The 15,193-nt window shown below is 37.4% G+C and overlaps 1 protein-coding gene, 1 long non-coding RNA gene and 1 pseudogene across 5 annotated transcripts; 2 read left to right on the forward strand and 1 right to left on the reverse strand.

The window, feature by feature from the left end:
• The first annotated feature begins 502 nt into the window (after positions 1 to 502).
• LOC131230591 (pyrroline-5-carboxylate reductase-like) lies at positions 503 to 1,673 on the forward strand (annotated as a pseudogene).
• A 152-nt stretch (positions 1,674 to 1,825) lies between these two features.
• On the forward strand, positions 1,826 to 6,563 carry LOC131231268 (uncharacterized). 4 transcript variants are annotated; one of them, XR_009164268.1, is made up of 5 exons: positions 1,826 to 2,465; positions 2,955 to 3,041; positions 3,526 to 3,599; positions 4,591 to 4,706; positions 6,454 to 6,563. It is a non-coding gene; the product is annotated as an uncharacterized LOC131231268 (long non-coding RNA). The 4 variants fall into 4 exon arrangements; XR_009164269.1 differs by having other exon boundaries at positions 1,830 to 2,457; positions 2,989 to 3,041; XR_009164266.1 differs by having other exon boundaries at positions 1,831 to 2,465; positions 2,989 to 3,041.
• Positions 6,564 to 10,391: 3,828 nt separating this feature from the next.
• LOC131230592 (probable LRR receptor-like serine/threonine-protein kinase At3g47570) lies at positions 10,392 to 14,536 on the reverse strand. Its single transcript, XM_058226494.1, has 2 exons — positions 11,869 to 14,536; positions 10,392 to 10,919 (listed from the first exon to the last, which is right to left on the reverse strand). The coding sequence occupies exons 1-2, from the start codon at positions 14,534 to 14,536 to the stop codon at positions 10,477 to 10,479; spliced, it is 3,111 nt and encodes a 1,036-aa protein (XP_058082477.1). The 3' UTR covers positions 10,392 to 10,476.
• Between the last annotated feature and the right edge of the window lie 657 nt (positions 14,537 to 15,193).

Consider the following 15,193-nt stretch of genomic DNA (forward strand, 5'->3'; position numbering starts at 1 on the left):
TGGTCTATCTCAGTGGTGGTCACATTTGCTTATGCTTGTCTCTTGAAATCAGATCTCCTATGACAATGTACATCCATATATATAAACATTTTTTGTGTTGATGGAAACATATAACAAATATTGATATCCGCAATTATATTTCTGATCAAATGATCTCATGGCTGTTGTGGTGTATGATTTAGGCATTTACATCAGAACTGAAATTATCTTCTGTTTCATTAATTGTTTTCCCTTAATAACAAAAGCAAAAAATCTCCTTTATGTTTTAGACTATAAGAACCCATCTAAGTGGGTCCAAGTTAGGCCCATGTCACATTCATTAACTATCATATCACATTCAGTAACAGTTGTATTAAGGTGTTGACCTTGTTAGCATGTGAGTCATGTTAGTAATCATGTATAGTGGGTTCCTTTTCTATTTTGTGTATTCAACTACTTGAGCATTACCTTTCATGTTTGTGGATACTTTGTGCATAGTTGTTTGCCTAGAAACTGCCCCTCCATGGCCCTACTTTTCTTGCTCGTTCTTTGGTCTGCGCACGTTTTTGTTGGGTTGGAGGTAAAGGAGACTGTCTTGGCATTGTGTGGTATCAATGGAAGTGGACTGAATAAGAAAAAAATAATCATTCTCTCTGTAAAACCTTAAGATGTAAAGGAGGTGGCTTTGGAGTTGAAGCCACTGCTTTCAAGGAAGAAACTTCTTGTGTCCATTGCTGCAGGAACAAAATTAAAAGATTTGCAGGAATGGGCTGGCTATGATCGAATAATCAGGGTAATGCCAAATACTCCAACTATTGGTGAGGCAGCAACAGTTATGAGCTAGGGAGAAATCCAACAAGAGAAGTTGAAAAACTTGTAGAGTGTATTTTTGGAGCAATTAGCAAGATATGGAGAGTAGACGAAAAATTCTTTGACGTAGTCACAGGCTTGAGTGGCAGTGGACCAGCATACATATTTCTATAGCAATGGAGGCTATGGCTGATGGAAGAGTTGTTGCTGGTCTTCCACAAGATCTTGCATTGAAGCTAGCTTTCCAAACAGTTCTGGGAGCAACTGCTATGGCTATCAATTCAGGAAAGCACCTAGGACAACTCAAAGATGATGTTGCATCACCTGCAGGAACTACCATTGCTGGTGTTTGTGAGTTGGATCTCATCAACAGAGTCAAAGGATACTGATCCATCAGTTTTAGTTAATGGCCATTTTGACAGTCCACTTGGTTCTCTTGGTGCTGGGGATTGTGCTTCATGTGTTGGTGGGTTTAATGATATTAACTACCAGCTTGTTCCATTTTCTATGTGCTTTTTTCTTTTTCTTTGAGTCTAATCTTGATTGTTATTGTAGCATCAATGCTTGAAATAACACTAACTTCACTTTTTGGTATTTCTATTTCTTTCAAGAAGTTTGGTGAATGGTACATTCGTCATATGGCCTGCAACTGCACAACAGTGTTGAAGCTCTGTTTGAAGAGTCATTAGTGAATAAGGCTTTGAAGCCCATTCATCAAAAAGGTATGAATTTGTGTTGGTGCAAGTTGTGAATCTGAAGTAATGATGAGATTTCTTACAATGTAATGTAGGTTACCGTCCTATCCATTTAATTTAAGATGATTTGGATGTCACAGGTACAAGGTAATTAAGGAAGTTGGGGATGGTAACTTTGGAACTGTATGGCAAGCTAACTGGTGGGGTGGTAAGTGCCTTCAAACTTCTCAAATGCAATGCAGTGTCCCTACTCATATTAAAGAATTCTTTTAGTTGCTTACTTGATTGCTAGTTTAACTGGTTGTGGTTTTTTCTTAGCAGGTTGTGGGTTTGTTATATATGAAGTTCGATCAATAATGGCAACTCCCTCTCCTTTTTGTTGCATTGTAAAAAGAAATACATTTGCTTGGTTTGCTGGTTGCACGTGGTTTAGCTAAAAATCATATCTACTATGCAAACCATGTCGAGATTTCTGGATGTTGTCATATTAAACGTAAGGCGTGTTTGGATGCAAGGCATGCTCAGTTGAATTGAACTAAAGGAAACAAAGAAAAATGGAAATAAAAAATAAAAAAATTCTTGAATCAAGTATCATTATTCTAATTTGAATGAGGTTGGCATTGCATATCATGTATTTTAATTTAGACTCAAAATCATCTGAATTTGCAGTTTCGGTCTTCTTCTTCATCTTCTTCTTTTTCTTTTTCTTTTTTCTTTTTTCAATTCCTCTCTATTAAGCTTTAATTCTTGTGATTCAAATTCAATTATCATTCTACATACTATTCAAATTCGAATTCAATTATCAATCAGAGCAAACTTGGATGTGTGGGATTAATATGATAAATTAGGCTATTTTTTTCTTTCAGAGAGAAGATGATGTAAGGAGAAGCGAGAACTGTTGATTGTTTAAGGGGAAGATTGCTTGCAGAGAGAGTGACTTCAAAGGCTGCAAAAGAAGATGCATAAATCATGGGTAAAAAGGTCTTTTTCCTTTCTTATTGTTCATTTCCTTTTGCTACTGTCTTTTTTTTTTTTTTTATGGAAAGGCTACTGTCATTTCTGTTATATTCTTCTTCATTAACATAGTTTTGGTTTCAAACATGTAGTTTTGAAACTTTGCAACAATCACATTTTTCATATTCTTCTTCACATTTTTTTAACAAAAGCCATGAAGATTTCATTACTCTTGAAAATTTACAGCCTTTCAGGAGGGTCCCAACAAAAAGGATTATTCAATGCAAACTCAATTTATGGTCGAGCATTGTTTGTTGTGTAAAGTTTTTCATCTTCCCCATTCAGAACATGTTCTTATTTATGAAATATCTGGCTGTTTCATCATCCTATTGACTCTGTTCTATGTTAAAGTTCAATCTTATCAATGTCATAGGTTCTTGAGTTTGAATGCAAAGCAATCATTGGTTAACCATTACTAATTATTATTTTCATGTAAAATGTTTCGAGTTCCTTCAGTTGTTCATGCACATTCCATGAATGGCTAATGTAGGCCCATGATGGGAAAGGACCTACATTTCTCGGATCATCATGCTAATATGTCAGGTAGCATAGCTTGAAAATTTATTTTAAATGACAATACTTCCCAAAGAATTCATAGAAGGGTCAAGATGTTAGAACTTTGTGGATCTATACTTTCAAGCCATATTGAATGAGAATGGTAATTACCTATCTGCACTGAAAATTAATTTTCCATTAGTGATTGTTCTTAATTGTTACAAGCTCTTGTTCTATCAGGGCCCAATCAGATCCAAGAAAAAGTTCCTAACCATACAATCTTTGTCCTTTTTCCTAGGCTTGTTGCTGTATTTTTTTCCTTAACTATTTACTCGTAGGCCATTGATTGAAGGATTAGGAACTTCCAATCTGGGGACATTCTCTGTCCAAATTGAGACCCATCAGAGCTATAGTCTAGATTATCACCAGCTGGGCTGGATTGTAATAGGCTCATGACTTGTTTTAGTATAAATAGTAGAACATTGTTTTTAAGTTTTAACTAGAGATCTGATTTGCGGTCTTTCTTTTGTAGAAGTTACTTGGCATGTGTGAGGCAAATGGATGTGACATAGTGAATGGTCACTAATGCAAGTTCATTTATGAATGGTATGAGATGTTTGGATGATATTTTCAAATTATAGCATGACGATGTCTACATCTTTTCCTACCAATCTTCTATACTTCAATATGACTTCTGTAATGTTTGATCATAATATTTCATGAAACTTGGATCAGTTCACATTCAATGAATTGCAATTCATTTGGATTGAACATCCAAAAGCACTCAAGTTTTGTTATTCCACTTTGGATTGGGAAATCCACTACAGTGAAACACCAAAATGGGCCAAAAATTCTGGTTTTAAAAAAAAAATAAAATTATTTTTAATTGAAAAAAGGAGATTTCATTAAGGAAAAAAAGAACACTAATGTTTTGTACTTCATAATTTCATACATGTATGTGCATGTATGAATTCACAGTGGACAGAAATTTGTTTTTTTTTTTTTCTCCTGACATTGCTTGTGTGTTCTACAACCATTGAGCATGATGAGCTATTTGTTTAGCTGTTCTTGAACTGCATCTCTTTAGATTTGCTTGTGGGCACCCCATTTTTTATGGTGTAATAGAGTGTAATAGATGATATGCAGGCACTTACAAATTACATAAATTGCATGCAAGCCATACAAGTCAAATTAAACTATTCAAATAATGGTTCTCAGTTTAGATATATCATGAACCGAAATTTACACTATCTGATTGTCTGACTATCAAAATAGTGAACATTTATTGAATGATTAAAAATGTTTTCATGCCCAACAGTCCTATTGCCATAAACAAGTGTCCATGGCTTAGAAGCTAGGATTGTTTTATTAGGATTTACTACCTATTTTATGGCCTTTGTGTATGTCTGCATTTGTTTCAAGTTGCCCATGGTTTATTGGCGAATGTTGCCATCTGATCATCCTGCTCTATGTCAGAATGTGACCGTTTGGATGATTTGGTTTCTGAATTTCTTTTATCAGTGGCACTTTTTTGAGCCTTTCTTTGATATCTTATTTGAACTTCAAATTTACAGTCCAATTACATTATTTGGAGTAGGTTATTGACTATTTTAACAAGGCACTGGAGGGCTCAAGTATAGATCTGTCATAAGCCAGTATCTCTGTGTAGATTGATCTTGGGAAACAAACAATTACATGACCACCACTACTAAGGTAATTTTTTCTTATTCCCTAGTTTTAAGCTATTTTTAGCTTTTACAGTGCAATACCAACATTTCATGGATTCTTTCACTTCTGTTCGGGTGGGATATGACCTTTTTTATAAGAGCTGTCCATGCCAGTTTTTGAGAATTGGGTGCAGCAAGTGGATCCCATGCATTAATCTTAAAATTAGTGAAGATCTCAAAGTTGTCAATCTATACTCTTGGGAATTGAGCAATAGGTGGGCTCATCAACCTTAATATTACTTAATTCCAAGACCCAAATCTGTTAATCTTAGCTTTTGGGAATAGGGGGCAGAAGGTGGGCCCATCAATGTTGGAATTGGTCACTACTTGAAGGCTCCAAAGTTGCCCTCAATCTTGGAATTTGACCAATCTTTGAAGAGCCCGAGTCAGTTCATATTCCTAGATTGGCTAAACAATGAAACAATCCAAATGCATGTAACCATGCAGCAAGGTGATGCATTCAGGTTCATTCATTGCAGGGAAGATAATTCATGTGTTTAGCCCAAGTAGGAAGAGGCTAACTAATTGGGTATTTTCTACTAGCAATAGAAAATAGTACAAAGTACAAACAATGCTAATGTTGGTGAGGAGGCATTTTGGAGAATAGATTGCATAAATACTGAAATAGGTAACATATAATAAAATTTCATGATATGTGTTACAACCAAACATTACCATAAACAAATCGGCATTCTATGGGATGCTTTGCAAGCACTTGCACCACTCCCATGAATCTAGCTATCGGACTGTGGTATGAACTTGAAAACAGAGCAATGGTCTAAATTCCACGGCGAAGCTCATAATAGCTAGATGGTTAGGGTTGTCCCATCACTGCGGGGTTTTCCCAACAGTCCATCCATGCAATGGTCCACAAGATCTACATCCCCAATCACCATACATGCATAGAACTAATATGTCCAACCGTTGCAGGGCTCGTGTTAGCTTCCCTTGCATCACACAAACATGGAGTTGAGTTGCCATTAGTGTTTTTCTCCTATTACAAGCATTGATTATAGAGTTGTAAGATATTTATTCAGAAAAGGACAGAACTTTGCTGTATTAAGCAAGTAACTAATTGCATTTGCAAGACTGTCCTTTTCATCTATATGGGCCATTTTGAGAAATTTCGTTTTCATTATTGGACAGCGGAAATTTCCTTGCTCATGTGTCTAGAAAATATGATTGCTTCTTAATCTATTGTGTCTTAGCTAAATTGCAAATCCAAAGCTCCAGTGAAGTATGTGGATCAAAGGAAACTTGTGCAATGATCAAAACGAGTGAAGTCTGTGGATTTGCATCCAATAGAACCATGGTAATTTTAATTATATTAAAAAAGATATCTCTGACCATTTGGACATCTAATTTTTACACACCTCACTACCTCTTGAGTGTGGATGGAGATAAAGGTGCACTGACTTGGTGCATGCACTGTGAACTGAAGTCAGTGCTCAGTTTGTATCAGGGAATGATTAAGTGATTTTCATTTAAATTTTTTTCGATTGACAACTCGCTCTCTGTATTTGCACTGCATCCGTTATATTTGAGAGTATAAGCACTTTCAGAAAATATGCCAGAGGATATTAAGGTGCGCTTCTTTAAGATTTTTCTTTATCATGTTAGCATTTGCAAAACATGCTTGGTTGTTCATCAATCGATGTTGGCTATTTCAGTTTCAATGCAATAGAAAATGTATGTTATGTTGATATTGAATTTTTATATCCTCTCTCTGGCAGTAAGAAATCTTGAAGGAAAAAAGAACGGCTAGATGGAAAGGTATTGCCTCCTGCAAAATAGAGAGAAATGTAAAGGAGATTGGTGCAAAGGGAAGATGATCTTTATAGCATGTGTCAGATTTGGGATATTCATCAATCGGGGACCAAACTCACCAAGAAAAGGATGATGACCTTTTCTCTGTATTCTCAACATTATTGTAATTGTAATTGATTCATTATTGAATGAATGATTGTAATTGAATGAATGAATGATTGTGTAGGTGGTAATTGAATGAATGATAATAATTTTTTTAAAATGTAGACAATAGCTACGGATATTGACCGTAGCTAGTAATCTGACAACCGTAGCTGTTATTAACTTTCGCATATTGCTACGGATCCAGCGCTACTTTTAACTACAAATACTATCCGTAGCTCTATGTACTTTTTGCTACAGAAATAATTGCTACGGATTATATCTGTAGCTATTGTAAGCTATAGCTACGGATTATATCCATAGACCTATGGCTACGGTCGTGCTACGGACTAAAACCGTAGCCATAGGCATTTAGTTACGTCTTTTATCCATAGCCTTTGCCCAATTTTTTGGTAGTGAATATAACAAAATGATCAATTTTCTAAAATAGTTGATTATATGCATGTATGTCATGAAATGCAAAATGTCCCGGAAATAACATGAGGAGCTCAAATGGAAGCACTAGCATAATCCGATGAGGAAATCTTTGTTTTCCGGGAACTTCTTACATTAGAATTGCGCGACGAGAGCAATGGCGATGATGACTGTTCCCACAAGCAATCTGATGTTACTCAGACGCACGTCTTCTGTGTATCCTCGGCCAGTGAGAATCTGTAAGAAGAGAAGGGTTAGAACCTCATGTATCTCTAAAAACCCTAGAAATGCAAGAGAGAGATCGAGATAGATAGATAGGGGGGACATCTAGGGTTTTGGAACCTCGGAGACGGATTCGTCAAGAAGGTGTTTGATGGAATGAGGATCCATCAAATTAGCTTTTTTAGGGTTGGGTTTAGGAGATGAGTTGCTGCCGTTGCTCGCCATCTCTCTTTCTTCTTCCTTCTTTCTAGCTTTTCCTATTTCCACTGTCCGAAGACAAAATACTCACACGCAAGCAATGCTCGGAGGAAGGAGCATGGCAGGGCTGGGAAGCGGATTGTGTACCGAGTAAACTTTGTGGGGCCCACCGTGATTTATGCATTTTATCCCCTCCGTCCATCCATTTTACTATATCGAAAGCTCAGGTGGACCACATCACAATAAACATTGTGAATTGAACTTCTACCGTTGAAAAATTCTCGAGGCCTACGGAAGTTTTGGATCAATTTGATAAGTGTGTTTTCCCTTCATCCATGTCTGTGTGATCTTTCAAAAAGGTTGGATGACAAATAAAGACCTTACGAACTTTTCAACTGTGGAAATCATTATTTATCCTGTTTCCTGTGGTTTGGTCCACTTGAGGTGTAAATATGCTTCAATTTTAAGTTCAACCTCTAATATGAGCTCAAAAAATGGACAATGGCATGGATAAACTACAGACATTCATGATGAGCCCAACAGAGTTTACTCGGTATGATAAAAGATTTGATTTGGCCGGTGACCTCAATCCCAGCCAATTAGTTGGTGTGAAAGCCTTGTGGGCCCACCATGATGTATTATTATTATTATTATTATTATTATTATTATATATATATATATATATATATATATATATATATATATATATATATATATATATATATATATATATATATATATATATTCATTTTAATGCATGAGCCCAAAATATGAGGCAGATCCAAATTTTCATGTAGACCACACCACAAGAAATAGTTGAGTTGGGCCACCGTTGAAACCTTCTTAGGGTCCACCATAAAGTTTATTTGCCATCCAACTTGTTCATAAGGTTAATTAAGACCTGGATGATGGGAAAATACAAAAATTACCTGGATCCAAAACACCTATGGCCTTAAGGATTTTTTGAATGTAAGAATTCAATCCCCAGTGTTTCCTGTAGTGGGGTGCACTTAAGCTTTGTATATGCCTTGCTCATGCCCTATAATAGGCTAGAAAATGAATGAATGGCTTGGATAAAACACATACATCATGGTGGGGACCACAAGGCTTTGACATCGGCTACCTGACTGGATTGGAAATGGGCCCACCTAGCTTTGGGTTTGGTTTGGCTTGATCTTCATGCACATGGCTTGTTGGTTGGATGCGGGCCTAAGGACCATGCATGTCCTAGCGCGACTAGCTTGGCATTGGTGAGTGAGATCCGGAGTTCCTAGCTTGAGCCTGACTTGGGTCATGCAGGGCATGGACCTTGATTCATGGGCTAGACTTGGGCATGATATAGGCTAGCCCATTTTAGATGCTAGCACATGGGCTGCTCGAACCATGGTTTTATGACTTGGATGAGCCCGATGAGATTCGTCCAAGTCAGCTCGAACTTGGTCCGACTTGATCCAGTAAGCCAGGTTTGGTCCGAGTCGATTCAGGTCGTGCAGGAAATGACATAGGTCAATTGATCCCTATACTATTTCCTTTTGTGCTATTTGCTGCTTCGAATCTAAGGTATGGTCAAACCATGGTTTCAAGATTAGCAGCTGGATGTTAAATGGATGCCTTCAATTTATGTAGAAATAAGGGACATTGATCAATTGATAGTCATACTCGATTGAACCTCCTTAAAATTAGATAGATTGCTTTCTTGACACTTTGGACATGTTCGATGGATGATCAATAGTAATTTGAAAAATATCTCAAATTCTTTGAAATGTTTTTGGCATGTTAAATTGATCAAACATGCGTCTTTATTGAATCGATGAATGCTCGATCGAAGGCACGTGTGGAAATGCATAAGTGAGCAATTTATTTTTAATTCAGATTATGATAATATATATCGGGTGCAATTAGTACTAGAGTATTCTAAGTGAATGTTAAAACCTGCCACCTCATGTACTGAAATGATTGTTGAAGCCTAATTTAGGTCATTTTGGGCATTTACACAGGTACGTGGCTAATGGGCTAGACCTGGACATGTTTCACCAGGCCCTTTACTGCTCTAGTTCATAGCCAGACTTGAGCTCATGACCTCAACGTTGAAACACAGGTTGGCTACGGGTTCAAACCCATTACGTTAGTTCATAAATAGGGTTCTCCTATCACGAATGTTCCCTGGACCGAAAATACGGCAAGGGCAAGTGAGAATGGGCAGAATCTAGAGCACCATCAATGCCATGTTCGTTAATTAAGCTGCATTCCTGGGCTGAGCCCAACTATACACTAATCAGACCTATAATTTAGCCCAGATTTGGCCCAATGAGTATAAGAAAAGCTCAAGCCCAACCCAAATCAAAGTTTCAAAGCCCACAAAAGTAGGCCAGTCCCAAAACAGCTTGGACACTCTTTTCAGTGACACTGCAAGATGCATCAGGAACACAACAAATGCAAGTTGATATGGGCTAGCTGTTGGTACTGTTTCTTTCAATATCCACCTCTTTCATGCATGCCTAGCCCACCTACTCTAAGATGGACCTGCCTGATGAGAAGTACTATCTAGAGACAATGAAACTTAATAATTAAGACAGTTAGAATCTTTAGAACTTTTTTTTAAAAAAAATTTCTTTCTGTTTTTGAGGGTGTGCACGCGCACGCACACCTTCCAGATCAACAGGCAAAGCCATTGATGAATACTTAGATCATAATGGTATTTTTGGAATAGGATATATAAAGTTTTGTTAGGACTGGGTGTCTTAGTACCTAACATTCTCTTTATCTGATAAGCATTTTCTCTCATTATATTTATAATACAATCGCCCTCTGTCTAAAACAAGAAAAAAGAAAGAAAGAAAGAAAGAAAGAAAAAAAAAAAAAGAGGAAGAAGAAGAAAACATCTTCCCTGTAGATTCAACACTAAACAATATATATCTAGAGCTTCTTAAGAAAAATACCAAGCAGTTTTATTTTATGTCGGAATCTTCTTCAATGTTACTACTAATCTAATCTCAGTAGTTACTGAGGTAAGATGAACCCTCACCTAACAATAGGGGCCTATTTTGTCTCTGTCGGTGAATCCCAACTTCCAGATATAAGTCTCTAATTGCATGCATTTCCATGACAACATCTCTCATCTTCATTCGTTCATTTGGCGATTCTGCAGAACATGATACACCAACGCTGACCAATGAAACCAAGCAATCATGTGTTCTATTTCTCAAATTGTTATGATTTTCATTGTCTTGAATAGCTTCAGCATCTGCTACGAGAAGTCTTGGATCTATAATCTCCATTACTTGTTCTAGAAAAGCTGACTTTGCAAAGTGATGAAGGCTCTGATTGTCCTTAAACATGTCATCAGTTGGCCTCTTTCCAGTGATCATCTCAAGTAGAAGGATCCCATAACTGTATACATCTCCATGTGTGGACGCCTTACCGCCCATCCCGTACTCTACGATTTACAAATATCACATATTTGAATGTTAGGCATCTATTTAAAGAAAGATAAAAATAGTGGTTAGATATTGAGAGGGAGAAAGGAAATATTTCATTTAAATACTTAACATTAATTTCTGCCTTTTCCAAAGTTTAGAATATCTGAGAATAATGAATTCTGCTAAACATATTTCTTCAATCTTTGTATTATGAGCATATGGTTTGTCCTAACAAATAATCTTAAGAAAATATCCTATAAATAGGACAAAAATCTACTATTTTCACACATACACACAGAGACAAACAGTGTATCACGGATAGAGAAATAATCTACCAACAGTTATTGGTTCCTTATTAGAGTGTGAATCCATGTGGGGTCCAATCTACTCAACATAATCATCGTGTACCCTTGGATAAGAGAGTCTACCAAGAATTGTTGAGGCCCGTCAAATCACCTTGACCAGATGATCGCCACCATTCACATAAGTGCATTCTGTCAATCGCATGATCTCCCAATCATAGTTATTTTTGGGTCATGTACGATCAAAGGGGATTATTATTATTATTATAATAAGTGAGACCACTTGGTCCCAAGAGAAAAAGCCATACTTTCAATTTCTAACTGACCGTGGCTTATCATCACTAATGTATGTAAAAATATACCATTGAGTAGCAGCCTCTAAGACTGTCCAACAATCAACCAGAATTTTTCTGAAATTTCTCAATAGGATTCAACATATGTTATAATTGGCATCAACAAACTCTATTACAAACAAATTTAAGACATTAAATAACTATATATATATATATATATAGACATACTAATTTACATAAAAATATCCATCGATTAGATTATTTAATTTATGCAAATCCTTATTAACAAGCTTCACCATAATATTATTATATGGAAATTACCAATCATTTTGCAAGATGAATGAATTAAAATAATGGATTGAAAACCTTACCTGGAGGAATATAGCCAATCGATCCCTTAATCCCAGATGTGGTAGTTTGATTTTGGGAGAAACCTTCTGCAGCTTCGGAGAGGAACCTTGTTAAACCAAAGTCACCCACGTGGGCAACCATATCATCATCGAGAAGAACATTGCTTGGTTTTAGGTCTCGATGAACAATTGGTATTCTGGAATGATGATGAAGATAATCTAATGCCGAAGCCACATCAATGGCTATATTTAGCCTCTGGGTAAGATTCAAACTCCTCGGTTGTTCATCTACATTTGGATGCAACCACTTCTCCAGACTACCATTAGGCATGTAGTCAAACACTAGAGCTTTGAAATCATTGCCATTAAAATCAATGCTCGAGCAAACCGTTAAGATCTTGACAAGATTTCGATGCCGGATGTTTCTTAATGCTTCGCATTCAGCTGCAAAACTCTTAAAAGCTCCTTGCTGTAGGAGGTTGAATACCTTCACTGCAACAAGTGTTTCAAAGCATTCTAGAATTCCTTTATATACAGAACCAAAACCTCCCACACCAATTAAATTAGCTGAAGAAAACCCATCTGTTGCGTGAAGGAGATCTGCATAAGAAACTTGTAACCACTGATTCTGTGTGGAAGATGGAGAAGAAGCTTTCTTTGGAGAATTTCTTCTCCAATAAAGAGCTGCAATGATACACGACAGGAGAAACAAAGATAAAACCACGGTAATGACTGTGACTTTTACTCTGGAAGCAAGAGGCTTTCCTCTTTTCTTAGAAGCTTGCTTAGGGCACCCTGGCAATTGTAGTTCTGGTATACCTCCACAGAGTTTGCTATTTCCGTCAACTGAAATTACGCTGGCATTTCTAAAGATTCCTCCTTTTGGCACTTCACCCTCGAAATTATTAAAAGACAAATCCAAAAACTGTAAGAAATGAAATTCTTCGAAATACATTGGAATCTGCCCAGACAAGTTATTGCGCGAAAGATCTAGCCCTTTGATACCTTTTAAATTCTTTAGAGACTCTGGAATGGTTCCTTGAAACAAGTTTCCATTCATATAAAGCACCTCCATGCTTTGACACTTTCCCAACGTATCTGGAATTTCACCTGATAGTTTGTTCTCTGAGATGTCCATTTCGCTAATATTTTCTAAGTTATCAACTTCCAGCAGGAGAGACCCAGTGAATGAGTTATGAGACATGTTGATAAAAGCTGCGCCAACTTGTTTGAATATGGTACCATTGAGTTTATTTTCAGAAATGACCAATTCTTCCATAAATGCCCAATTTCTAAAACTAGATGGTATGCTTCCATGGAAATCATTTCCATCCAACTGGAGAATGCTTAATCGAGTGATGTTGCCAATTGAATGCGGGATTTGCCCTGAAAATTTATTTCGACGGAAACTCAGGGCTTGCAACTGGTTAAGCTTCCCAATAGCATCTGGAAGACTACCCTTGAAGGAATTCTCGTCCAGACCCAAAGCATACAAGTTGATGAGATTGCCGATTCCCTTGGGAATGATTCCAAATATCTTGTTTTCTCCTAAACTCAGTATGGTTAGTTGTGTCGAGAGATTAGCAATGGAGCCAGGCAACTCACCAGAGAGATTATTAGAACTTGCACCTATGATTTTTAAATTGGTGCAGTTGGTCAGTGAAGTGAGAAATCTTAGGTCATCACCCTTCCTACTTCCAATCTGATTACTCTCAATATTGAAGCGTTTGAGACTCAAAAGACTTCCTACATTCATAGGCACGGGTACACTAAAACTGTTGGAGCTAAAATCAGTAAGTTTGAGACTTGAAGCATTGGACAATGAAATTGGCAGTTTTCCGGTGAATTGGTTACTACCTACAAGAATCCCACGCAGGTGTGGAAACAAAAGGCCTAGGTTGGGCGGAATGCTTCCATGTAGCTGGTTAGATGCCACGTTAAATTCTTGGATGGATGAGAGATTATAAATCGATGGTGGAATCATACCTGATAACTGATTTGCAGCTATTCGAAAAGTGATAATGCCTGCCAATTGACCAAGCTGGTTTGGAATTTGCCCGTCGAAATTGTTAGATCTTAGATCAAGAGTCAAGCCCAATGAAGGTGGGATGCTTCCTCTCATATCATTTTTTGAGACAGAAAGGAAAATGAGCTTCGACAAAGAGCCAAGCTCAGTAGGAAGTTTTCCGTCCAACTGATTCCGATCGAGGCTAATGGCTACGAGTTCTGGACAGTGGCTCAGATTGGATGGAATTTCTCCTTGGAGTGAATTATCAGTCAGGTTGAGAATCTGAAGACGGAACAAACGGCCGATTTCTTGAGGGATTTTGCCTTGGAATTTGTTGGTGGAGAGATCGATTCTTCTCAGGAAAGAGAGATTTCCAATGTGAGGTGATACGTGGCCCACCAAGCTGCGGTCGGTGAGATTTAAGATGGTGACCCTCTGATGATGGCGGCGACTGCAGGTGACTCCCTCCCATTTGCAGAAATGGAGAGAATCGTTCCATGAGCTCAAGACTCTGAGAGAATCTTCGGTAATACCATATTTGAATGCGAGCAATGCGAGTCGATCCGTCTCATTTTTCAATGTAAATACCGAGGGTGACCAGGAGTTGATGGAGGAGAGTAGGATTGCATGGAAGAGGGTAAATGACCAAAATACACAAAGATTCGAATGTGGGAACTCCATTATGTGGATAGGAGATGGGATGAAGAAGAAGAAAATACACAAATGCAGCGATCAGCTGTATTCACGTACGCTATTTGTGGCGGAGTCCGGATCCTCTGCAAAGCTTACAGGTTTAAGCCGGACTTCAGTCGTGACACCAACAGTAACTGCCACGTACTGGTCGGTGCTGAAAAAGCTCCCAACAGTGATGTATGTGTTTTATATTTCCACTCCCTTTTTCAAGCTCATATTATAGTGCGAGCCAAATAAAAAATTAAAAAATCCAAGGCCAACCACACCAGGACAGGAAAAGTAGTGATTGAACGCCCCAGTATTAAAAACTTACAATAGGCCTCTATAATATTTATTTTCCATCCAACCTATTGATTAGGTCAGTACACAGATCCACAACTTTTGTGGCCTAAGAAAAATTTTCTAAATGTGGGCATTCAATCCCCACTATTTCCTACGGTGTAGTCTAGTCTACATAGCATTTGAATCTACCTCATTTTTAAGCTCATGCTCTAGTATAATCTCGAAAATAATCAAGGTTGAAAGGAGTGGATAAAAGACACATGACGGAGGCAAAGGAACTTTTCCCTATTATTTGAGCTAAAAAAATGAAGCAGATTTAAATCTAAGGTGTACCATATTGATGATTGAATGCCAATAATAACC

This window comes from Magnolia sinica, chromosome 17, assembly GCF_029962835.1.
Source record: "Magnolia sinica isolate HGM2019 chromosome 17, MsV1, whole genome shotgun sequence".
Classification (NCBI taxonomy): domain Eukaryota; kingdom Viridiplantae; phylum Streptophyta; class Magnoliopsida; order Magnoliales; family Magnoliaceae; genus Magnolia; species Magnolia sinica.

Excerpts from the sequence above, each read along its gene's own strand:
- LOC131230592 (XM_058226494.1), bottom strand. The coding sequence starts at position 14,536 with ATGGAGTTCCCACATTCGAATCTTTGTGTATTTTGGTCATTTACCCTC. Across the intron at positions 10,920-11,868 it reads GATTGGCTATATTCCTCCAG|AGTACGGGATGGGCGGTAAG; the intron begins GTAAGGTTTTCA and ends TGTAAATCGTAG.